The sequence below is a fragment of the Rana temporaria genome, chromosome 8 (genome assembly GCF_905171775.1).
Source record: "Rana temporaria chromosome 8, aRanTem1.1, whole genome shotgun sequence".
In the NCBI taxonomy this organism is placed as follows: domain Eukaryota; kingdom Metazoa; phylum Chordata; class Amphibia; order Anura; family Ranidae; genus Rana; species Rana temporaria.
Genome location: NC_053496.1, coordinates 187,649,948 through 187,675,625, shown reverse-complemented (window position 1 = coordinate 187,675,625; position 25,678 = coordinate 187,649,948). Strand labels below are relative to the sequence as shown.

The window sequence follows — 25,678 nt, the reverse complement described above, 5'->3', positions numbered from 1 at the left end:
CATCAGGTAGATGAGGAACAATCACTGATAGTATCATTAGGATCTGTACATTATCTGCATTGTTACCATTGATGTCATTTTTATTCTATATTCAGAGTGGAGACCTGAGAGATCCTAAAGTTGAGGTTAAAGAAGAGATAAAAGAGGAAGACGATGATAAGGTGATGGAGGAGTTGGAGGTTCCAGAAGAACAACAAGATCTGTACCAGGACACCATGGTGGAGTCATCCAGCTACAGGAACCCACCAGAGAGATGTCCCCGTCCTCTGTATTCCCGGGATTCCACACAGGAAGGTCACACCATCCCCCACCATCATCAGGTAGATGAGGAACAATGATTGGTGTTTATGATTTATACATAGCATGTTTGTTACAATTAATGTTTTATTATATATTCAGAGTGGAAACCTCTGGGATGATAATATTGATGTTAAAGAAGAGCTTAAAGAGGAGGATGAGGATGATGGTGAAATGGAGGAGTTTTCAGAGGATCTCGAAGATATGATGGAGCCTCCTGATACCAGGAACCCACCGGAGGTTGTTGATTAATTTTCATTACTAGTTATGTTTTATACACAAGCCTTTTTTATATTTTTTTACAATAAATGTGTTATTAAATATTTTAGAGTGGAAACTTTGAGGATTTCAATATTGTTGTAAAAGAAGAGTATAAAGAGGAGGATGAGGAGTATGGAGTGATGGAGGAGTTTTCAGAAGAACACAAGGATATGATGGAGCCACCTAATACCAGGAACCCCCCAGAGAGATGTCCCCGTCCTCTGTATTCCCGGGATTCCACACAGGAAGGTCACACCATCCCCCACCATCATCAGGTAGATGAGGAACAATCACTGATAGTATCATTAGGATCTGTACATTATCTGCATTGTTACCATTGATGTCATTTTTATTCTATATTCAGAGTGGAAACCTGAGAGATCCTAAAGTTGAGGTTAAAGAAGAGATAAAAGAGGAGGATGATAAGGATGGGGTGATGAAGGAGTGTTCAGAAGGACAGAAAGACCCCCACAAGGACCCTATGATGGAGCCACCTAATACCATACACCCTCCAGAGAGATGTCCCCGTCCTCTGCATTCCCGGAGTTCCAGATGGGAAGATCACAGCTACTCGCGCCTTTATCAGGTTGGTGGGACGAAGCATCTAGAACATGAAAATGACATCATGGGGGATAATGTGTGGCGCCTACAAAACGTCATTTTGTTTATGTGATCTCACATTGTTGACCTTCTATTTATAGAAGTTATTATTGATCATTCTCTTGGTTTAGGGTGAAGATCTGACAGATATGAAAGTGAAGGATAAATCAGAAGAAGAAGAGACGTATGTGAGGGATGATCAGCAGTCTATGGAGGAGGATGGAATAACGGGGACATTTATAGAGGAGGACACTCCTACAGAGATCAGCACAGGTGGGTCATTAACACTAAATCCATTCCTCCACCCATACTGCTCACTGATTGGTCCAGAGTAGGACAGGGACTAAGCCACATTGGCTGATAATGGTGACTTTCCCGAACTGCGTTTCCCGTTCTCCTTTTCTCGAATGATCTTCGTTCTCTGTGCTGCAGATACAATTCATTCACTCTTGACTTTGAGTCACCCCACATGGACTTATGCCGCATACACAACATCGGAAAATCCGACAAGAAAACTGTGGATTTTTTTCCGACAGAATGTTGGCTCAAACTTGTGTTGCACAAAATTCCGACCGTCAAGAACGCGGTGACGTACAAGACGTACGACGAGCCGAGATCAATGAAGTTCAATAGGCAGTTTGGCTCTTCTGCTTGATTCCGAGCATGCGTTTTTGGTGCGCTCCCTTGATGCAGCTGGCGGCTATAGCAGTAGACTGTATCACTCGGCCCCGTCACACCGCGTCATTGGATGTGATTGACAGCAGCGCGAGCCAATGGCTGCGCTGCTATCAATAAACCAATGAATGAGCCGAGAAGCCAGCGCGTTCACAGCGTGGGACTTTCGAGGGGTCAGGTAAGTAAACGGGGAGTGGGGGGCGCTAATCCTCGGATGTTTTTTCACCTTAATGCATAGAATGGGGTCTTGGATTGTGTGGTACCGATTTTTTTTTTTTTCCATAAGACCGGGGCTCCGCGGACTAGGTCGAAGCTGCACCCTTGCCTAAAAAATCCTGCCTGCCTGGGAAAAGGCCACGAGGTCGGACGCCGCGGACTAGGCCGAAGTCGCAGCCTTTTCCCAGGATCGTGGCGAGCTGCGGTCAGGATTTTTTAGGCGAGGCTTCGACCAAGTCCGCGGCCTATTCCCTGGATCGCGGCAGACTAGGTTGAAGCCGCGGCCTTTTCCCAGGATCATGGCGAGCTGCGGGCAGGATTTTTTATGCGAGGCCTCGGCTTCGGCCTAGTCCGTGGCCTTCTCCCAGGATCGCGGCAAGCTGCGGGCAGGATTTTTTAGGCGAGGATTCGGCCTCGTCTGCGGCCTATTCCCTGGATAGCGGCAGACTAGGTTGAAGCCGTGGCCTTTTCCCAGGATGGCGGCGGTCTGCGGGCAGGATTTTTTAGGCGAGGCTTCGGCCTAGTCCGCGGGCTTTTCCCAGGATCCCGGCGGACTAGGCCTAGTCCGCTGTTTTTTCCCAGGATCGCGGCGAGCTGCGGGCAGGATTTTTTAGGCTTTGGCCTAGTCTGCGGCCTTTTCCTTGGATCGAGGCAGACTAGACCGAAGCCGCGGCCTTTTCCCAGCATGCTGCGGGTAGGATTTTTTAGACCAGGCCGCGGCTTTGGCCTAGTCCGCGGTCTTCTCCCAGGATTTCAGCTGCTGCAGAGAGAGCCATGCAAGGAATCAGTTCTAGTAATTGCCCGCTCGCCGCGCTCAGCTGGTTGAACCAGATGTGGGCAGGGAGGGTGATCAGCACAGTAGGGGGGGCAATTACTGTAACCAAGCCACTGTATGGCTCTTTGCAGCAGGTGAAATCCAACAGGAGGGAGAGGAGAAGACGCCAGCTTTTAGCTGCTGCAGAGGAAGCCATACAGGGTATTGGTTCCAGTAGTTGCCCCCCCACACGCCATGCTGAGCTGGGTGAATCGGCTGTGGGCAGAGAGAGTGGTTAGCACTGGGGGGGATAATTGGAACCAATCCCCTGTATGTTTCTTTCAGCAGCAAATGAAAGCCAGCGGGAGGGAGAGGATAAGCCACCAGCTTTCAGCTGCCGCAGAGGGAGCCAAGTGGGATTGGTTCCAGTAATTGCCCCCCTGCAGCACTGAGCTTGGTGAATTGGATGTGGGCAGGTAGGGTGATCGTCATGGTGGCCGGGGGGGGGGGGGGGCGGGAACCAATCCCCTGCATGGCTCTCTCAGCAGCTAAAAGCCAGTAGGAGAGAGAGGACAAGCCGCCAGCTTTCAGCTGCTGCAGAGGGAGCCGTACAGGGGATTGGTTCCAGTAATTGCCCCCCCCTCCATGCCAATCAACCTCCCTGCCCACATCCAATTCACCCAGATACCTAGGCACTGTACAGGAGGACTGGGGTACCCCATTAAACCATTGAGGGACAGGTGACACCACTATGCTGTTTGCCAGTGTCCCGACCTCCTCTAGTTGGCAGTATAACTGTTAGTGAATGTTTTACGGTAAGTACAAGAGTTGTATTGTTGTTGTGTATGGACGGGAGATGAGGAAAGCCTGACGTTGTGTCACTTTCTCTCCAGAGTGTAAAGTAGAAGAAGATGGCATCACACAGTATAGTCCAGGAGAAGACGTCCTTAATGGAAATGTCCACCCAGTTCCCGATGGAGTGGATGGACCATCGAGTTCCTCCTACACTGTGATCGTGAAGGACGACCGGTTGTATTTCTGCCCCGACTGTGAGAAATGCTTCATCTCAAAATATCACGTGGAGAGACATCGGAGGTGTCACACGGGCGAGAAGCCGTACTCCTGCCCCGAGTGCGGGAAATGTTTTTCGGATAAGTCCTACCTGATCAGACACCAGAAATTCCACAACGGAGAGAAGCCGTACTCCTGCCCCGTGTGCGGGGAACGTTTCAAGTGGCAGTCCCAAATTTTAAAACATCGAGTCATTCACGCCGGCAAGATGCCCTTCTCCTGCGCCGAGTGCGGCAAGTGCTACCTTGTCAAAAGAGAGCTTCTGATACACGAGAGGTCTCACACGGGGGAGAAGCCGTTTTCCTGCCCCGACTGCGGGAAGTGCTATTCGCGGAAGTCCAGCCTCGCGGAACATCAGAGGTGCCACACGGGCGAGAAGCCGTTTTCCTGCCCCGATTGTGGGAAAAGTTATCCGCGGAAGTCGACGCTTCTCATACATCGAAAGTATCACGCCACCGAGAAGCCCTATTCCTGCCCCGATTGCGGGAAGTGTTTCGTACGGCAGCAAGATCTTGATGCACATCAGAGGTCTCACACGGGGGAGAAGCCGTATTCCTGCCCGGAGTGTGGGAAAAGTTTTTCTCAGAGGGGCCACCTTCTCAGACATCAGGGATCCCACACAACCTCTTGAAGAGTGTCCTGAGCTTAGTCTACTCTACGGGAGGTGACATGTCGCTGTCCCTCCTGAGGTGTAGCCTGATCTCCCCTGCTCTTCAGCAGAAGATTCAAAGAAAAACATTATTGAGGGAGGAGCTAAGTATTGCTTGAGCAGGGGAGACCAGACTACACAGCAGCTGCGATCACTCTGTGCAGCAGACGTGCTATGAGCTTCCACAGGCAGATGCATGTGCTTGGAGAGTGCCCCTGCTGGCTGAAAGTGGTAAATGTGACAATGTTAGTTGTTTTCTGATGTACCCTTTCACATTTCAATTATGGACGGAGTTGATTTTTTTTTCTTCTATCCAATAAATGAGGATGAAAATAAATGCGTTTTTGTCTGAATTTGTATTTTTATTTCTCCTCCTCAACTGCCACATTCCACCATCTTCTGTCACCGTCTTCTAAAGTCTGACCTCCCTTTATATACACTCACCGACCACTTTATGGGACCAAAATTTAACTTTTTGGCCTAAAAGCAAAACGCTATGGCCCGTATTCACATACATCGGCGCATATCTTTTACGCTACGCCGGCGCAGCGCACAGAGGCAAGCACTGGATTCACAAAACACTCGCTCCCACTCGCTGTTAAAGATACGCTGGGTTTCCTCGGCGTAAGCCAGTGTAGGTGGAAGTGGGCGTGAGCCATGCTAATGAGGCGTGACCCCATGCAAATGATGGGCCAAGCGTCATAGAAGTACTTAAAACGAACGGCGCATGCGCCGTCCCGTTTCCGCATCGCAGTGCGCATGCTCAGAATCACGTCGGAACAACTGCCTAAGATACGCCTGATCACTGCCTACGACGTGAACGTAACCTACGCCTAGTCATATTCACGTACAATGTAAACGTCAAAATATACGACGGCTTGTGTTCCCTGGTCCATACCTTTGCATGAGTTGCGCCTCCTATATGGGGAATAACTTTACGCCGGATGTATGATTTACGCAAACCGCGTATATGATGCGCCGGGCGCAACTACGTTTGTGAATCGGCGTATCTCCCTCATTTGCATATGTGCATAGAAAATCTATGGGAGCGGCAAATGCGCCCGGCGTAAATATGCGCCCACAATACAACGGCGTAGGCAAGTTACGTCGGTCATAGGAAGCCTATTTTCAGGCGTATCTAGTTTTGTGGGCACGGCGCACAGATACGACGGCGCATAGTTACACTTACGCGGCGTGTCTCGAGATACGTCGGCGTAAGTGCTTTGGGAATCCGGGCCTATGTGTGGGGGGGAAACTAACACCGCGAACACACCATCCCCACCGTGAAACATGGTGGTGGCAGCATCGTGTGGTGGGGATGCTTTTGTTCAGCAGGGATAGGGAAGCTGGTCAGAGTTGATGGGAAGATGGATGGAGCCAAATACAGGACAATCTTAGAAGAAAACATGTTATGCCGCGCACACGCGATCAGAATTTCCATCAACAAAACCGTGGATTTTTTTTCCGACGGGTGTTGGCTCAAACTTGTCTTGCATACACAGTCGCACAAATGTTGCTTGGAAATTCCGATCGCCAAGAACGCGGTGACGTACAACACTAAAACGAGCCGAGAAAAAAGAAGTTCAATGATTCCAAGCATGCCTAGGATTTTTGTGCGTCGGAATTCGGATACACACGATCGGAATTTCCGACAAGAACTTTTGTTGACGGAAAAATTGAGAACCAGCTCTCAAACATTTGTTGTGGTCGGAAATTCGGACAACAAATGTCCGATGGAGCCTATACGTGGTCGGAATATCCACACCAAAAAGCTCACATCAAACATTTGTTGTCGGAAATTCCGATGGCGTGTGCGCGGCATAAGAGTCTGCAAAGACTGGGGCGGAGGTTCACCTTCCAGCAGGACAACGACCCTAAAGTACAGCCAGAGCTACAATGGAATGGTTTAGATCAGGGGGTCTCCAAACTGCGGCCCGGGGGCCAGATACGGCCCTTTGCTAGCCTTTATCCGTCCCTTGGGGTACTATTCCTCCCACTGACACCAACAAGGAGGCACTATTTCTTCCACTGATACCAATGGTGGGATACTATTCCTCATACTAATAGGGGCACTGCTCCTCCTCCTACTGATCACGAACCCTGAGGCCCTATTTATTCTCACTGATGCTGGGTCGGGACATTTCCTGCCCACGCTGACCACAAGCCTCCTAAATTCTGAAGGACAATAAACTGGCCCTTTGTTTGAAAAGTTTGGGACCCCTGGTTTAGATCAAAGCATATTCATGTGTTAGAATGGCCCAGTCACAGTCCAGACCTAAATCCCATTGAGAATCTGTGGCGAGACTTCAAAATTGCTGATCACATATGCTCTCCGTCCAATCTGAAGGAGCTTGAGATATTTGACAAAGAATAATAGGCGGAAATGGTAGAGACATCCCCAAAAAGACTTGCAGCTGTAATTTGTAGAGAAAGGGGGTTCTACAAAGTATTGAAGAGGAGCTGTGAGGGCACAGAGTGGCACGAGGGCCGATGTAGCTGGTAGTGCAAACTTGTTGGTTGCAGGACACAGAGGACCGTGGACCACTAGTCAAGGAGCAGAGGCCAGAACATGGTGACACTCAATAAGAAGACGGGAGCAAACTCAGGACACAAGCCAAAGGTTGTCAACAGCCAGACAATGAGGTACAAGTACAGGAGGCCGAGGCTAAGTCAGGTTGACAGCCCGAACAGTGAGGTACAGAATCAGGAAGCAGGATACAGAGTCCAAACACAAGCCAAGGTCAACCGGTAGACAGCAATCCAAAGATATGTCAACGGCAAGCCAGGGTCTAGCAGATTAGGTCACCGGTAAATCAGGATCTAGCTGAAGACCACCCAGCAAACTGTTCAACTCGAGTGTCCTGACCTCAACCCTTCTGAACCCCTTTGAACCTCTACCCTACTGAACACCCCTTTCCGTTGCAGCATGACTGTGCCCCTGCACAGGGCAGATCCTAGGGTCACAGGCGCCTGGGTGCGGAAATATTTCTGGCGCCCCCCACATGGGCGTGGTCATTTTTACTAACTCCTCCCCTCTACAAATGTTTCTATGGCAATGACTCAACCACAGAGATGCTCCCCCACGAAGTCTTCATTACCCTGGGAGCCTTACATGATCTCTTAACAATAAACAAAATACAGGAAGAGAAGCAGAGTACTTTATTGGGACCTGGAGGGGGGCCTCTCTGATGGACACAGAGAGGACTTCTGTTAGAGAGTCTGTTAGAAAGACCCCCAGACATACTACAGACATGATACAGGAGATGGTCAGAGACTGCAGACATGATACAGGAGATGATCAGAGACTGCAGACATGATACAGGAGATGGTTAGAGACCACAGACATAGTACAGGAGATGGTCAGATATTGCAGACATAATACAGGAGATGGTCAGAGACTGCAGACACAGTACAGGAGATGATCAGAGACTGCAGACATGATACAGGAGATGGTCAGAGACTGCAGACATGATACAGGAGATGGTTAGAGACTGCAGACATGATACGGGAGATGGTCAGAGACCACAGACATAGTACAGGAGATGGTCAGAGATTGCAGACATAATACAGGAGATGGTCAGAGACTGCAGACACAGTACAGGAGATGGTCAGAGACTGCAGACATAGTACAGGAGATGGTCAGAGACTACAGACATAGTACAGGAGATGGTCAGAGACTGCAGGCACAGTACAGGAGATGATCAGAAACTGCAGACATAGTAAAGGAGATGGTCAGAGACTGTAGACATAGTATAGGAGATGGTCAGAGACACATCAGTTCTGGACGGACACACACCTATGCTCAGAACACTAGTTCTGGATGGACACAGACAAGGAGGGAGGGGAGAACTCTGCCACTTTGGCGCCCCCACCTCTGCAGGAGGCGCCTTGGTGCAGAGCACCCTGTGCACCCTGCCTAGGATCGGCCCTGCCCCTGTATACAAAGCCAGCTCCATTGTGAGCCAGGTCTTCCCATCCAACACCAGTACCCGGCCACAGGAATCATGTGAATTAAATTCTAGAGTGGAGGCTGTTAAAGCCACAAGAGGGGAGAGGCCTTTCCGTATTAATGGCCATGGCTTAGAAAACAGAAAGGTGTAATCTGGACTTAAATACAGCACCCCCCAAGACAATAAAAAATAAAACAGTTCTCAGAAGGCACTAGGGATAAGCTAGGGTCCAGGCTGAACCTTGGACAATGTCAACTTCAGTCTAATGCTTTGTACACGCTTCCAAAGTTCCCGTCAGGAAAACTGTCATGACAGCTTTTGGCCGGGAAAACTGGCCATGTGTATGTTCCATGGCAGTTTTCCCGACAGGAAAGCCGCCGGGAATCCCGGTGGGAAAAATGAGAACACGTTTTATTTTTTCCTGCCGGGATTCCCTATGGGAAACACTGCGATAAGCAATACACACGGCCGGGATTCCCGGCCAAAGCTCTCATGGCAGTTTTCCTGCCAGGAAAACCGGCCATGTGTAGGGGGAAAAAGCTGCACGGCTTTCCCCTCTGGTTTCCCAGAGGTGGTGAAAAGTCAGCCGGGAAACCCGCACGGGTGTACGAGGCATTAGACCATGCAATTCACCAAAAATGGCCCAAGTGGCTATATTGGGTTAATGATGTCGCCGACATCTCTGCCCCTTTCTTCCATGAGGAGAATTCTACAGTTGCAGCTGATTGCACCAATGGCCTGCTATTACACCAATGGCCCCGCTATCACGTGACAACTTGACTGTGGGTTTGGGTTGAAGTTCAGCTTTGACGCTTAGCTCATCCTTCCAAGGTACAAACTATAACCCACAAAGGGGGTAAAGACAGGAAGCCTTGATTATAACGAGAGGGGGAGGGACATTTGCTGTTTTTTTTTTTTTGGAGTGGCTTCAGGCCTGTAGTAATATATTTCTCTCCCCCTTGGTGGGAGTGGAGATGACCCCCCATCTATAAGGATATACAGTACATACACACACAGGACAAGGCCGTGTTCACCCTACGAGACGTTTCTCGGGGCTGCAGGTCCTCTGAGCTCCACAAGGTGGTGATCTTCTCACTTCTACCATAGAGACAGGAAGTCTCTATTGAAGACAGGAAATGATGTCAGGTACAGACAGGAAGTTTCGGGTGAGAGGCGAGTCAGGAGGAAGTAGAGAGGAGACATCTCTGAAACTGGCAGCAGGTAATAAGATCTTATTTTCTTTTTACACCCAGTAACCCCCGTCATGTCCGTCCTCTTCCTCCATAGTCACTGTGGCGTCTTTTATCTCCAGCAGATGATGATACACACATATATAGGCCCAGATTCACAAAGCACTTACGCCGACATATAACAAGTTACGCCGACGTAAGTGCAAATGTGCGCCAAACCCACAAACTAATATGCGCCTAAAAACAGGCTACACCCCGCCGATGTATTTTGCTTACGCCGGCGTAGGGTGGGCGCACATTTAGGCTGGGAGCATGGTGCCGCTCCCATTGATTAGCCATTGAAACATGCAAATGAGAGAAATACAGCGATTCACAAACGTGTGTGTGCCCGGCGCATGCCACGCTAGATGCGCGTAAGTTGTACGTCCGGCGTAAAGTTATTCCCCATAAAGGAGGTGCAACCCAGCAACAGACATGCTCAGGTCTGCACCAGGGAACACAAGCCGGCGTATTGTGCGTTGGACGTGTGTCTGGCTGGGTGTACATTATGTTCACGGCGTACGCAGTGATCCGGCGTAGCTTAGGCAGTTGTTCCGACGTGGTTGTGAGCAGTTGCAGGGGGGTGCGTCCACGTCACAGCGCATGCGCAGTTCGTGATACATACCCGTCTGGCGCTCGGCCCATCATTTGCATGGGGTCACACCTCATTTGCATGGGGTCACGCCCACTTCCACCTACGCCGGCGTACGCCTTCGAAACCCACGCCACGCTGGCGCAGCGTTGGGAGCACTGGCTTGCTGAATGCAATGCTTGCCTCTCTGCGCTGCGTTGGCGTAGAGTACAGTCTCCCCATCACATCAGAAGTCCTCCATCAAATCACAAGTCTCCCCATCACATCAGAGGTCTCCCCATCACATCAGAGGTCTCCCCATCACATCAGAGATCCTCCCATAACAACAGAGGTCCCCTATCACATCAGAGGTCCTCCATCAAATCACAAGTCTCCCCATCACATCAGAGGTCTCCCCATCACATCAGATGTCTCCCCATCACATCAGAGGTCTCCCCATCACACCAGAGATCCTCCCATAACAACAGAGGTCCCCCCATCACATCAGAGGTCCCCCCATCACATCAGAGGTCCCTCCTATTACATAAGAGGTCCCTCCCATCACATCGGAGGTCTCCTAATGCATCAGATGTCCCTCCCATCACATCAGAAGTCCCTCCCATCACATCAGAGGTCCCTCCCATCACATCAGAGGTCCCCTCCATCACATCAGAGGTCTCCCCATCATATCAGAGGTCCTCCATCACATCAGAGGTCCTCCCATCACATCAGAGGTCCTCCCATCACATCAGAGGTTCCCTCATCACATTCGAGGTCTCCCCCATCACATCAGAGGTCCTTCCATCACATCAGAGATCCCTCCCATTACATAAGAGGTCCCTCCCATCACATCAGAGGTCTTCCCATCACATCAGAGGTCCCCCCCCCCATCACATCAGAGGTCCCCCCCATCACACCAGAGGTCCTCCTATCACATCAGAGGTCTCCCACTGCATCAGAGGTTCCCTCATCACATCTAAGATCCCATCACCACTCCAGAGGTCCCCCATCCAATGAGAGGACTACTATCACATCAGAGCCCCCCATCCCATCAGATTTCTCCTATCACAGAGCCCCCAATCACACAATCCCTTCTTCACAACAGAGTCCTATCTTTTTGCCCCAGTAGCACAGCAGAGGGAGGGAGGTGGAGCAGGTCTGGAGGAGCCAGACTTCCGTCCTCTCCTGAAGGCAGTGAGCTGCATGCCGCCTGCCCTGGATCAGCACAATGAGTTGCCATGGTGCGAGTGATCTGACCACCAACACCATAGCAACTAATGACACCATGCATACTGCCCTAGAACATCCTTGGTTGTTATGTTGCTGGTTTCCAGCCTGTCTGCACCACATCACACTTCACAGATACCTCCAGAACCTCCGTTGGTAAAGGCGGTAAAGAGTCCAACTAACATAGTCTAAGAGAAGCTTTAACAAGAGATTTGGAAGAGAATCGAGCTTATGTATGAAATAATATCATAATACACTATATGCCTCCCCTCACAAATTTTACACAACTTTATAGATAATTCAATACTCAAATGAGGATGGAGAAGAATGGGAGTCACATGACTGAGAAGATACTAAACCTGACCCTGGAGATCATCTACCTGCTGACTGGAGAGGTGAGGAGGATTCTGGGAGGTCACATGACATCACTCTTATCTCTATTAATAATACACAGACCTGACCGGAGAGGTGAGGAGGATTCTGGGAGGTCACATGACATCACTCTTATCTCTATTAATAATACACAGACCTGACCGGAGAGGTGAGGAGGATTCTGGGAGGTCACATGACATCACTCTTATCTCTATTAATAATACACAGACCTGACCGGAGAGGTGAGGAGGATTCTGGGAGGTCACATGACATCACTCTTATCTCTATTAATAATACACAGACCTGACCGGAGAGGTGAGGAGGATTCTGGGAGGTCACACGACATCACTCTTATCTCTATTAATAATACACAGACCTGACCGGAGAGGTGAGGGGGATTCTGGGAGGTCACATGACATCACTCTTATCTCTATTAATAATACACAGACCTGACCGGAGAGGTGAGGAGGATTCTGGGAGGTCACATGACATCACTCTTATCTCTATTAATAATACACAGACCTGACCGGAGAGGTGAGGAGGATTCTGGGAGGTCACATGACATCACTCTTATCTCTATTAATAATACAGACCTGACCGGAGAGGTGATGAGGATTCTGGGAGGTCACATGACATCACTCTTATCTCTATTAATAATACACAGACCTGACCGGAGAGGTGAGGAGGATTCTGGGAGGTCACATGACATCACTCTTATCTCTATTAATAATACAGACCTGACCGGAGAGGTGAGGAGGATTCTGGGAGGTCACATGACATCACTCTTATCTCTATTAATAATACAGACCTGACCGGAGAGGTGAGGAGGATTCTGGGAGGTCACATGACATCACTCTTATCTCTATTAATAATATACAGACCTGACCGGAGAGGTGAGGAGGATTCTGGGAGGTCACATGACATCACTCTTATCTCTATTAATAATACACAGACCTGACCGGAGAGGTGAGGAGGATTCTGGGAGTCTAACATGATATTCCTATTGGTTCCCCAATACAGAGATTTCCTCTTGTGAAGTCAGGTGATCATATGACCATCACAGTGCCTCCATGTGACTCCCTAAAACCCGAGAGACACAACATGGAGAAGATTCTAGAAGTCACCAAGAAGATGATGGAGCTACTGACAGGAGAGGTGAGGAGGATTCTGGGAATTCTGGGACATTATCCAGTAACAGACAAGGGGTGTGTCTGGATGGTGACTGTATCATTGTGTGTGTCAGGTTCCTATAAGGTGTCAGGATGTCACTGTCTATTTCTCCATGGAGGAGTGGGAGTATTTAGAAGGACACAAGGATCTCTACAAGGACGTCATGATGGACAATCAGCCGCCCCTCACATCACCGGGTAAGAGGAGACTTTATTGTAAAGGAGAGAGCAGTACGGAGGCTCCACCTAGATCCCCCATCATCTGATAAACACATAGAAACAATGTATTCAGTCAGTGTGTGTGTTTCCTACAGATGGATCCAGTAATGGGAACCCACCAGAGAGATGTCCCCGTCCTCTGTATTCCTGGGATTCCACACAGGAAGGTCACACCATCCCCCACCATCATCAGGTAGGTGGGACGGAGCATCTAGACCATTAAAAAGACTCATGGAGAAGATCTATAGCCCTTACAAGACGTTATTTTCTCTCCTTCTCTTGATTTAGGATGAAGATCTGATAGATATAAAAGTTGAGGTTAAAACCGAAGAAGAGGATGTTGAGGATGATCAGCAGTCTATGGAGGAGGATGAAATAATGAGGATATTTATAGAGGAGGACACTCCTACAGAGATCAGCACAGGTGGGTCTCAGCCTGGCTGCTATTCACAACTAAATCATAGACTTTACAATGCGGTCTTTGTCTAATTTACTGTATTCTTAATGAATGAAGTACGTTTGACCTGTAGAGAAAATAGCCTTGATTTTGTTCCATTTTAAAAATACATCCCTTGGTGTAGGTGAACCAACTCGCTCGCGTTTAACGATCATTTTGTATCATTTTTATTTTTAGTACATGGACGGGACATCACAGAGGATTGTCTCACTTTGTCTTCAGGCTGTAAAGTAGAAGATGAGGACATCACACAGTATAGTCCAGGAGAAGACCCCGTTACCTCCCAATATTGCCCAAGGGGAAGCCCCACTACTACCTCCCAATACCATCCAGGAGAAGACCCCGTTACCTCCCAATATTGTCCAAGGGAAAGCCCCACTACCTCCCAATGCCATCCAGGAGAAGACCTCATTACCTCCCAATATTGCCCAAGTGGAAGCCCCACTACCTCCCAATATCGTCCAGGAGAAGACCCCGTTACCACCCAATACCATCCAGGAGAAGACCCCGTTACCACCCAATATTGTCCAGGAGAAGAACCCGTTACCTCCCAATATCGTTCAGGAGAAGACCTTGCTAACTCCCAATATTGTCCAAGAGGAAGCCCCACTACCTTCCAGTACCGTCCAGTAGAAGACCCTACTACCTCCCAATTTTGCCCAAGGGGAAACCCCACTACTTCCCAATATCCTCCAGGAGGAAGCCCCACTACCTCCCAATATCGTCTAGCAGAAGACCCCACTTCCTCCCAATATCGTCCAAGAGGAAACCCCACTTCCTCCCAATATTGTCCAAGAGGAAACCCCACTTCCTCCCAATATTGTCCAAGAGGAAGCCCCACTACCTCCCAATATCATCCGAGAGGAAACCACACTACCCCCCAATATCATCTGAGAGGAAACCACACTACCCCCCAATATCGTCGAAGAGGAAACCACACTACCTCCCAATATTGTCCTCGAGGAAACCCCACTTCTTCCCAAAATCATCCAGGTAAAAACACTGCTACCTCCCAATATTGTCCTGGAGAAGAACCCTCAACCAAAAATGTCCACCGGTTCCCACACAGTGTAGATGGACCATCGCACTCCTCTTATCCTATAGAACCTCAGACAGTGAGGCATCATACCCTCCCCCAAACAGAGAGGTTTCCCTGTACAGAATGTGGGAAAGATTTTAGCGTCAAACGTGCTCTTGATGTCCATAGAAGGTTCCACACCGGGGAGAAACCATATTGTTGTCCCGAGTGCGGGAAAAACTTTGTGCGTAAACCCGATCTGACGGCACACCAGAGGTCTCACACCGGGGAGAAGCCATTCTCCTGCCCCGAGTGTGGGAAGTGTTACCCGTGGAGGTCCCAGCTTTACAGGCATGTAAGAACTCACACGGGGGAGAAGCCCTTCTCCTGTCCCGATTGCAGAAAATGTTTCCTGCTGAGATCGGAGCTCGTCACACATCAAAGGTATCACGCCGGGGAGCGGCCGTTTTCCTGTCCCGATTGCGGGAAACGTTTCCTGTGGAAGGCAGATATGGTGAAACATCAGATATGTCACACGGGGGAGAAGCCGTATTCCTGCCCAAAGTGCGGGAAGTGTTTTTCACAGAAGTCAAATCTTTCTGTACATTACAAGAGATGCCATGCGACCCTCGAGGCGTAGCCGTGTCCCGAGTGCGGGAAATGTCTTCTATAGGAAGCACACCTTGATGTAGGCCTCAGAAAACACATGGCTGAGCACTCCTTCGAACTAAATAAGGAAATCTGTGTTTAACAAAGCCAAGTTCTGTCTGCATTGGGTTCAGAGTAGAAGGGACACTGGATGGTTCCCACCTGCAGTGTAGTCTGATCTCCCCGGCATGTCAACAGGAGTTTCCAAGGAGAAAATCCTAGTGAGGGAGGAGCTAGGCTTTCCTTGTGGGTGAAAAACAGGGGAGATCAGACCACACGGCATGACTATTTTAGTGTAGTGGTAATGCCGTCAGCCTGCATTTCCATGGAGAGGACCACATGCTGGCTGAAAATGTTTTTTGTAAGATTTCATATTTAAAAAAAAAATGCAAATAAATTAACGTTTTATAATTTTTTTCACTATGAACGAATGTAATAAACTGTATTTACTAAAACTCATTATTATTTTGCATATTGTTTATTCCACAATGAAAGCTCAGCATTTTGACCATGATAATCCAAATCCCTTATTTTCTACACTGAGGGCCAGATTCTCAGTGGAGATACGACGGCACATCTTCAGATACGCCGTTGTATCTCTGAGTAGCGCCGTCGTATCTATGCGCCTGATTCTTGGAATCAATTACGCATAGATTTCCCTTAGATCCGACAGGCGTAAGTCTCTTACGCCGTCGGATCGTAACTGCATATTTACGCTGGCCGCTAGGGGCGTGTACGCTGATTTACGCGTCGAAATATGTAAATCAGCTAGATACGCAAATTCACGAACGTAGCCCGGCCGACACAGTACATTTACGCCGTTTACGTTAGGCTTTTCCCGGTGTATAGTTACCCCTGCTATATGGTGGCGTAAGTGCGGCGTACCAATGTTAAGTATGGCTGTCGTTCCTGCGTCAAAATTTGAAAAAGTTACATCATTTGCGTAAGTCGTCCGTGAATGGGGCTTGACGTCATTTACGTTCACTTCAAAACCAATGACGTCCTTGCGGCGTATTAGGAGCAATGCACACTGGGAAATTCCACGGACGGCGCATGCGCCGTTCAGGAAAAACATAAATCACGTCGGGTCACAGAACATTAACATAAAACACGCCCCCCTGTCCCACATTTGAATTAGGCGGGCTTACGCCGGCCGATTTACGCTACACCGCCGCAACTTACGGAGCAAGTGCTTTGAGAATACAGCACTTGCCCGTCTAAGTTGCGGAGGCGTAACGTAAATCGGATACGTTACGCCGCCGCAAAGGTACGCAGATCTACGTGAATCTACCCCAATGTCATCAGTATATGGACCCGTCGCCATGTAGACCAGTATGTAGCCATTACTCATCGACATCTTCCTGATTGCTGAGTGTACAAACGTTTTTCGAGTAGTTCGAAGATCTTGTACGTAGGAGGTATGCCCTAAAAATGCCACCTAAGTTCCTCGGGCGTACCTGGAATGCCCTCGTCCACTTCCCCCCGCCACAAAGCCATTCTTCAGAGGCGATTCAGTTCGCATGTGTTGCGCTATATAAGTTTCTCACTCAATCAATGATGCCGCGTACACACGATCATTTTTCGGCATGAAAAAAAACAAAGTTTTTCGGCATGTAGAAAAAACAAAGTTTTTCCAACTTCATCATTAAAACGACGTTGCCCACACACCATCATTTTTTAAAAATACTCTAGCAAAGCGCGGTGAAGTACAACGGCACTATAAAGGGGAAGTTCCATGCGGATGACGCCACCCTTGGGGCTGCTTTAGCTAATTTCATGTTAGTAAAAGACGATTTGCGCTTTTCTGTCTGTTACAGCGTGATGAATGTGCTTACTCCATTACAAACGCTAGTTTTACCAGAACGAGCGCTCCCGTCTCATAACTTGCTTCTGAGCATGCGCAGGTTTTTAACGTTGTTTTAGCCCACACACGATCATTTTTTACAACCCGAAAAATGACATGGTTTAAAACGTCGTTAAAAAATGCAGCATGCTCCAAAAAATTTTTTGGCGTTTTTCAGAAGCCGAAAAATTATGTGAAGCCCACACACCATCATTTTAAATAAAAAAAATTTAAAACAACGTTTTTTTCATGCCGAAAAATGATCGTGTGTACGCGGCATTAGGGTTTGCCCCATAGAGATGAGAGCTGAGTCGAAGAGCACCCCATACTTTTTGGGGTTTCCTGGAGTCCTTCTTGCCATGCCAAAGGGATGTGAGTAGACCTGTACCTCTCCATTATTCTATCCCCCTTGGTGGGAGTGGAGATGACCCCATCTATAAGGATATACAATACATACACACACAGCACAAGGCCGTGTTCACACTACGAGACGTTTCTCGGGACTGCAGTTCCTCTGAGTTCCACAAGATGGGGATCTTCTAACTTCTACCCAGACAGAAACTGTCTACGGAAGACAGGAAGTCTCTATGGAAGACAGGAAGTGATGTCAGTAAAAGACAGGAAGTGATCTTGATAAGGACAGGAAGTTCCATGTGGGAGGAAGTAGAGACGACATTACTGAACCTGGCAGCAGAGGAGGTAATAAGATCTTATTCTCTATTTACACCCAGTAATCCCCCCGTCATGTCCGTCCTCTTCCTCCATAGTCACTGTGACGTCTTTTATCTCCAACAGATGATGATACAGATCGTAGATTAGCCCTTTAGGGTCAGAACATTTCCCCACTTACAGGGCCGGAATATTTAGCCAGATTCAGAAAGAGTTAAGCCGGCGTATCAGTAGATACGCCGTCGTAACTCTGAAAATGAGATACACGTAAATGTAGCTAAGATATGACGGCCTGCGCCGTCGTATCTTAGCTTTCTACTTAGGCCGGGCCGCTAGGGGCGTGAACGCTGATTTACGCCTAGAATACGTAAATCAGCAAGATACGCCTTTTTTTAACGAACGTATGCTTGCCCGTCGCAGTAAAGATACGCCGTTTACGTAAGGCGTTTTCAGGCGTAAAGTTAGTCCAACAAAAAGCTGGACTAGCCAATGTTAAGTACGGACGTCGTTCCCGCGTCGAATCTTGAAATTTTTACCTCGTATGCGTAAGTCGTCCGTGAATGGGGCTGGACGTAATTTACGTTCACGTCAAAACCAATACATCCTTGCGGCGTACTTTGGAGCAATGCACAATGGGATATGTCCACGGACGGCGCATGCGCCGTTCGTTAAAAACGTCAATCACGTCAGGTCGCGAGTCATTAACATAAAACACGCCCCCCCTGTTCCTCATTTGAATTAGGCGCCCTTACGCCGGCCCATTTACCCTACGCCGCCGTAACTTAGGAGGCAAGTGCTTTGTGAATACAGCACTTGCCTCTCTGACTTACGGCGGCGTAGCGTATATGCGATACGCTTCGCCGCCACAAAGTTAAGCCAGTCTTTCTGAATCTGGCTAATTGTCTTTGTTTGAAGATGGGTCGCCTTCTCAACTTAACAGTCTCTTATAACGAGGAATGAGATTCGGGTTGTACTAAATCTGCACCCTAGTTTCGAGGATTTGAATTTTACCTGAATGTTTGATTAATTTTGGCGCTCACCCATAATGCGCTGCACAGTCTATGACTTTCACCAGTCGCCAATAACGGTGGAGGAGGTGAAGAACTCGCCCCTCATTATAATAGGAATTATGAGATTAACCAATAATGGGATGAAGGTAGATACCCCAATTCTCAATAGGGAAGAGCGCATGTTTCATCCAATCTTGGCGGGATATAGTGTAAGTGGAGGGTTGGGTGGCTGGAAAGGGATGCTGTATAAGCGGAGGGTCCGGTGTCGCATCTGCAAAGGTTTTGTACCTTTTTGGTGCTACAGCCCATCACTTCTTCGTGTAGGCGAGATGACCACATCCCACCTCCCAGGAGGCAGTGTTTTGCTATGGGGAGCATGTTCACCATGAGATTCCACCCTTGCGCACACATGACGATGCCTTCTGCCAGATTTTGGAGCCACCAGAGACCTGGAAGCATGTCTGCACATGTGCAGTGTATTTTCACGTAGGAATCCGCACAGATATGCTGCAGGTCTGGTCCAAGTTCCAAACACTTTCTGATCTGGCAGGCCAAAGGGTAAGAGGCTCCTGGACCCCAAAAACAAATCTGAATGTTCCTCTGTATGTAATCCCACTGGGGACTGTTCTCACATGATAGAAACCCTCATATTATCCCCCATACATCCCCATCCTAATATTGTACAACCAGTACAGTCCAGATCATTCTACCTTGTCCTTCTACAGAAAATGGTGATGGACGAAGACTGGAGTCAAACGACTGAAAGCCTACTAAACCTTACCCTGGAGATCATCTACCTGCTGACCGGAGAGGTGAGGAGGATTCTGGGAGGTCACATGACATCACTCTTATCTCTATTAATAATACACAGACCTGACCGGAGGGGAGGATTCTGGGAGGTCACATGACATCACTCTTATCTCTAATAATAAAACACAGACCTGACCGGAGAGGTGAGGAGGATTCTGGGAGGTCACATGACATCACACTTATCTCTAATAATAATACAGACCTGACCGGAGAGGTGAGGAGGATTCTGGGAGGTCACATGACATCACTCTTATCTCTATTAATAATACAGACCTGACCGGAGAGGTGAGGAGGATTCTGGGATTCTAACACGATATTCCTATTGGTTCCTCACTACAGAGATTTCCTCTTGTGAAGTCAGGTGATCACATGACCATCACAGTGCCTCCATGTGACTCCCTAAAACCTGAGAGACACAACATGGAGAAGATTCTAGAAGTCACCAAGAAGATGATGGAGCTGCTGACAGGAGAGGTGAGGAGGATTCTGGGACATTATCCAGTAACAGACAAGGGGTGTGTCTGGATGGTGACTGTATCATTGTGTGTGTCAGGTTCCTATAAGGTGTCAGGATGTCACTGTCTGATTCTTTTATATCCAGAGTGAAAGCCCGATTGACTATAATATTGTCATTAAAGAAGAGTATGAAGATGAGGATGATGAGTATGGGGTGATGAAGGAGTTTTCAGAAGAATGTGACGACGTTGTTATTGAGCCACCTAATACCGGGAACCCACCAGAGAGATGTCCCCGTCCTCTGTATTCCCGGGATTCCACACAGGAAGGTCACACCATCCCCCACCATCATCAGGTAGATGAGGAACAATCACTGATAGTATCATTAGGATCTGTACATTATCTGCATTGTTACCATTGATGTCATTTTTATTCTATATTCAGAGTGGAAACCTGAGAGATCCTAAAGTTGAGGTTAAAGAAGAGATAAAGGAGGAGGATGATGAGGATGGAGTGATGGAGGAAGAACACAAAGATCTGTACCAGGACACCATGGTGGAGTCATCCAGCTACAGAAACCCACCAGAGAGATGTCCCCGTCCTCTGTATTCCCGGGATTCCACACAGGAAGGTCACACCATCCCCCACCATCATCAGGTACGTAGAGTGGACTATTTATAACACGAAAGTGAGATTAGGTATGGATCCTAGAAGATTATACATTTCACTGATTCTCTTGGTTTAGGGTGAAGATCTGATAGATATAAAAGTTGAAGGTAATTCAGAAGAAGAAGAGACGTATGTGAGGGATGATCAGCAGTCTATGGAGGAGGATGGAATAACGGGGACATTCATAGAGGAGGACACTCCTACAGAGATCAGCACAGGTGACCCATAATATATTCTTCTCTTATCTCTGCTCTGTCACATCACTGACGTAATCTGGCCACTTGGTGAATCTCATTGATCTAATATGGTCATTAGGGCAATGATCTCATTCCCATCCCCCACCTCTTTCCCCTTTCGTCTTCCAGGACAGCCCTGAAACCAGGCTGTCCTGGAAGACTCCTAGAAAAAGAGTTACCGGTAAGTCTAACTCCGGTTTTTGTGTACGTGCAGCTGAGAATGCCCCGGCCACAGTTGATTGGACAGCAATGGACAAGAGTTACGGCTTCCTTCAGGGTCCAGACCAAATCCAAGCTCATCCCTACTCTTTAGCAGAGATGACATTCCCTGGTGTCTAATGCCCGCGTACACACGGTTGGAAATTCCGCCAGCAAAGTCCGATGTGAGCTTTTGTTTGGAAATTCCGACCGTGTGTAGGCTCCATCGGACTTTTGATGGCGGAATTTCCGCCAGCAAAAGATTGAGAGCAGGTTCTCAAACTTTCAGACGGAAAAAATTCTGATTGGAAATTCCGATCCTCTGTGTAGCAATTACGACGCATGCTTGGAAGCATTGAACTTAATTTTCTCAGTTCGTCGTAGTGTTGATCTTGACGGTCGAAAGTTCAGAGAACTTCTGTGTGACCGTGTGTATGCAAGCCCAGCTTTAGCGGAATTCTGTCGGAAATACTATCAGTATGCAGTTGTGTGAAGAGCACCTCCCAGTCCCCCATTGGTTCCCATAACATTCTGACATGGATGTGCGATTAAAAAGTAGATTTTAAGGAAAGAAGAACCTTAGGTCCTTTTACCAAGTCCCTGCCATAGGGAAGAGTTCCAGCCTGTGGGGACAGAACGTCTTTCACACAAGAGATGAGCTTTGGGTTCGGGTCAACCTTGAGTTGACCATACTTGGTCAGTGACGTCAATTGTGAACGCAGAGCCACTCTTGTAACCAGGCCAAGGATATTGTCATATAGCTGGAATGAGGGGGCCCGGGGGGTTGTATTCTCCCCAATCAGCTTTCAGGACAGCAACTGGAGAGAGTGTAGCTCCACCCACTTTCTCAGGAAACCCTGGACAGATCTTTAAAAGCAGGACGCTTCCACCGTGCGTGGCCTTAGTTTTTTCCTTCGCCATGGTGGGAACAATGCGTTGGGAAAGGTGGTGGTAGGGGGGGGGGGTGCTATGCTCTCCTCGGTGGAGGCAAAAGCAGGGTCACGCGCCAGCCATGTCCCGGTAAGCAGGGTGCGGGGGGGAGGCCTCCAGCAAAACGGAAAGTTGCTCGGTCGGCTCATCACTACATCTTGCCTGAATCCACCTGATCCATTTTTTCTATATCCATTGATCATTTTTTTTTCAGGACCCGCCCTCAAGAAACCCACAAAGGATCGTTTCACTTCACCTCCAGATTGTAAAAGATGGAAAATGGAAGATGAGGAAATCACAGCAGATTGTTTTCACGGAGAAAAGTCTATGGAGGAGGATGGAATAACGGGGACATTTATAGAGGAGGACACTCCTACAGAGATCAGCACAGGTGACCCATAAATACATTCCTCCACCCATACTGCTCACTTAACCATGCCCATCAGTGCAGCCTCATCACTGCTGCCCCACCAGTGCTGCCTCATCAGAACCCATCAGTACAGCCTCATCAGTACCCATCAGTGCCGCCCCAGCAGTGCTCATCAGTGAAGGAGAAAAATTACCTTTTTGCAAAATGTTTCAACAGAAACTAAGGCCCAGATTCACGTAGATTCGCCTATCTTTAGGCGGGCGTAGCGTATCTCAGATACACTACGCCGCCGTAACTTAGAGCGGCAGGTACCGTATTCTCAAAGAACTTGCACTTTAAGTTACGCCGGCGCATTGCGCCGTCCGTGGACGTATCCCAGTGCGCATGCTCCAAATTATGCCGCAACTACTCAATGTTTTCGACGTGAACGTAACTTACGCACAGCCCCATTCACGGACGACTTGGGCAAACGACGTAAAACGTGAAAAATTTTACGCTGTTCCGACGTCCATACCTAACATTGGTACGCCTCATAGAGCAGGGGTAACTTTACGCTCCCAAAAAAGCCTTATGTAAACAACTGCACATATACGTCCCTCAGAAGGAGGGGGATTGCGTGCAACCCCGAGGCGCTCATGTCACCCGGACACGGCGTATCTCCGATCAGCAGGAGGGCTCTGTAATAGGCCCTCCTGATCACATGACAGCTGTGTCCAAGCACAGCCGTCATGTGATGTAAATAGAGAGCCGGTTGCTAGGCGATTGACTCTCCTCTCCTCACACGGAAGTTGTCAGCGAGGAGAGGAGAGCGGATCTCTGCAGCCGGCCAGTGATCAGTCAGTAATAGACAGGGGTTGACAAATTTGCTTGGAATCTAGGAGCCAGCTAAAAAAGTTAGGAGCCAGAAAACGCGCCCCGTCCCGACGAGCTCGCGTGCAGAAGCGAACACATACGCGAGCAGCGACCGCATATGTAAACGGTGTTCAAACCACACAAGTGAGGTATCGCCGCGATTGGTAGAGCGAGAGCAATAATTCTAGCCCTAGACCTCCTCTGTAACTCAAAACATGCAACCTGTAGATTTTTTTAAACGTCGCCTATGGAGATTTTAAAGGGTAAAAGTTTGTCGGCATTCCACGAGCGGACGCAATTTTGAAGCGTGACATGTTGGGTAATTTACTCGGCGTAACATTATCTTTCATAATATTAAAAAAAAATGTTTTATTTTTTTTAAACTGCGCATGCGCCGTCCGTGGGGGTGTCCCAGTGCGCATGCTCGAAATTAACCGGGAAAAAGCCAATGCTTCTGACGGTGACGTCACTCTACGCAAATCCCTATTCGCGAACGACTTGCGCAAACGACGTAAAAATTTCAAATTTCTAGGCGGGAAGGACGGCCATACTTAACATTGAGTACGCCTCATAACAGTAGCTTTAACTATACGCCGGAAAAAGCCGAACGCAAAAATGCGCCGGGCCGACGTACGTTCGTGGATCGCCGTAACTAGCTAATTTGCATACTCGACGTGGATTTTGACGGGAACGCCACCTAGCGGCCCCCGAAAAATTGCAGCTTAGATTCGACGGCCTGTCGGATCGATCCCAGATGCCGTCGTATCTTGTTTTGTGGATACAAACCAAAGATACGACGCAGGAAATTTAAAATGAATCCTTTTGTGGATCTGCCCCAAGGTGTGTACGGGGCATTAGAGTAAAGTAAGGTTTGAGGACCAAAGGTTCTTTGATGGGGGGAAGAGTCCCAGCTGGTTGGGACCTCCACAGAGAACATCTCTTCACTCATATCTACCTGATCCAGATGGAATCTTGATGGAAGTGAACTAACCCTCTCAGATATATTGACGATGTTTTTCTATTTTTCCAGGACACGCCATGGAGAAACCCTCGAAGGATCGTCTCACTTTATCTCCAGGTTGTAAAATAGAAGACGAGGACATCACAGGAGATTGGGGAGGAGGAAAGACAATGAGCTCCACTATGGATGGAGGACTTCACAGTGTGGATAGACCATGGAGTCCCTCCGACTCTGAGCAACCTCGTACCGTGGGGGGCGGTGCCGGAGCTCAGGGGGAGAAGAGATTTTCCTGCGACGAGTGCGGGAAAAGTTTTCAACGGAATTCGCTGCTTGTCAGACATAAAAGATCTCACACTGGGGAGAAGCCGTATTCCTGCGCTCAGTGTGGGAAATGTTATTCGCAGAAATCGCAGCTCGTCCGCCACGAAAGGTGTCACACAGGCGAGATGCCGTATTGCTGCTTCGAGTGCGGGAATTGTTATCCCTTGAAATCGGAACTCGTCACCCATCAAAAGTCGCACTCGATGGAAAATGCGTATTCCTGCCCTGAGTGCGAGAAGAGTTATCCGCAGAAGTCGCTGCTAGTCAGACATCAGAGATCTCACACCGGGGAGAAACCGTATTCCTGCCATGAGTGCGGGAAATGTTTTGCACAGGGCTACCATCTCTACAGACACCAGAAGTCTCACACGGGCGAGAAACCGTTTTCTTGTCCTGAGTGCGGGAAATGTTTTACACAGGAGTCCCATCTTTACAGACATCAGAAATCTCACACGGGGCAGAAACCGTATTCTTGCCTCGAGTGCGGGAAGAGTTTTCCACAGAAGTTTCATCTTGACCGACACCTGAGAACCCACACGACCCTCGAGTGATCAGTGTTGAGTGCAAGGCTTGCCCTGATTGGCTAGAGTAAGGGGGGGGCAATTCATTACAGAAAAAGTCCTTTCTACAGTAGAGTCTGATCTTCCCCCAGTGGTGTCACTCGGGTTGGTGTCACCCGGTGCAGTAAAACATGGCGTCCCTCCCCCCACCCCAGTAAGGCACTCAGCAGGCTAGTGCATTGGCAAGGCTCCTCCCCCATTAACATCCTCAGTGACCCTATTACTGTCCTAACTCCCCCCCCCAATAATGTCCTTGGTGCCCCCAGTACTGTCCTCAGTCCCACCCAATAATGTCCTCTGTGACCCAAGTACTGTCCTCAGTCCCACCCAATAATGTCCTTTGTGACCCAAGTACTGTCCTCAGTCCCACCCAATAATGTCCTCTGTGACCCAAGTACTGTCCTCAGTCC

At 48.6% G+C, this 25,678-nt stretch overlaps 1 protein-coding gene across 1 annotated transcript; it reads left to right on the top strand.

Moving 5' to 3' along the window:
• The first annotated feature begins 940 nt into the window (after nucleotides 1-940).
• On the top strand, nucleotides 941-25,678 carry LOC120909728 (oocyte zinc finger protein XlCOF6.1-like). The gene is made up of 5 exons (XM_040321455.1): nucleotides 941-1,000; nucleotides 20,497-20,526; nucleotides 20,917-21,058; nucleotides 22,419-22,595; nucleotides 24,457-25,678. Exons 1-5 carry the CDS (start codon nucleotides 995-997, stop codon nucleotides 25,257-25,259), a joined length of 1,158 nt encoding a protein of 385 aa, XP_040177389.1. The 5' UTR covers nucleotides 941-994; the 3' UTR covers nucleotides 25,260-25,678.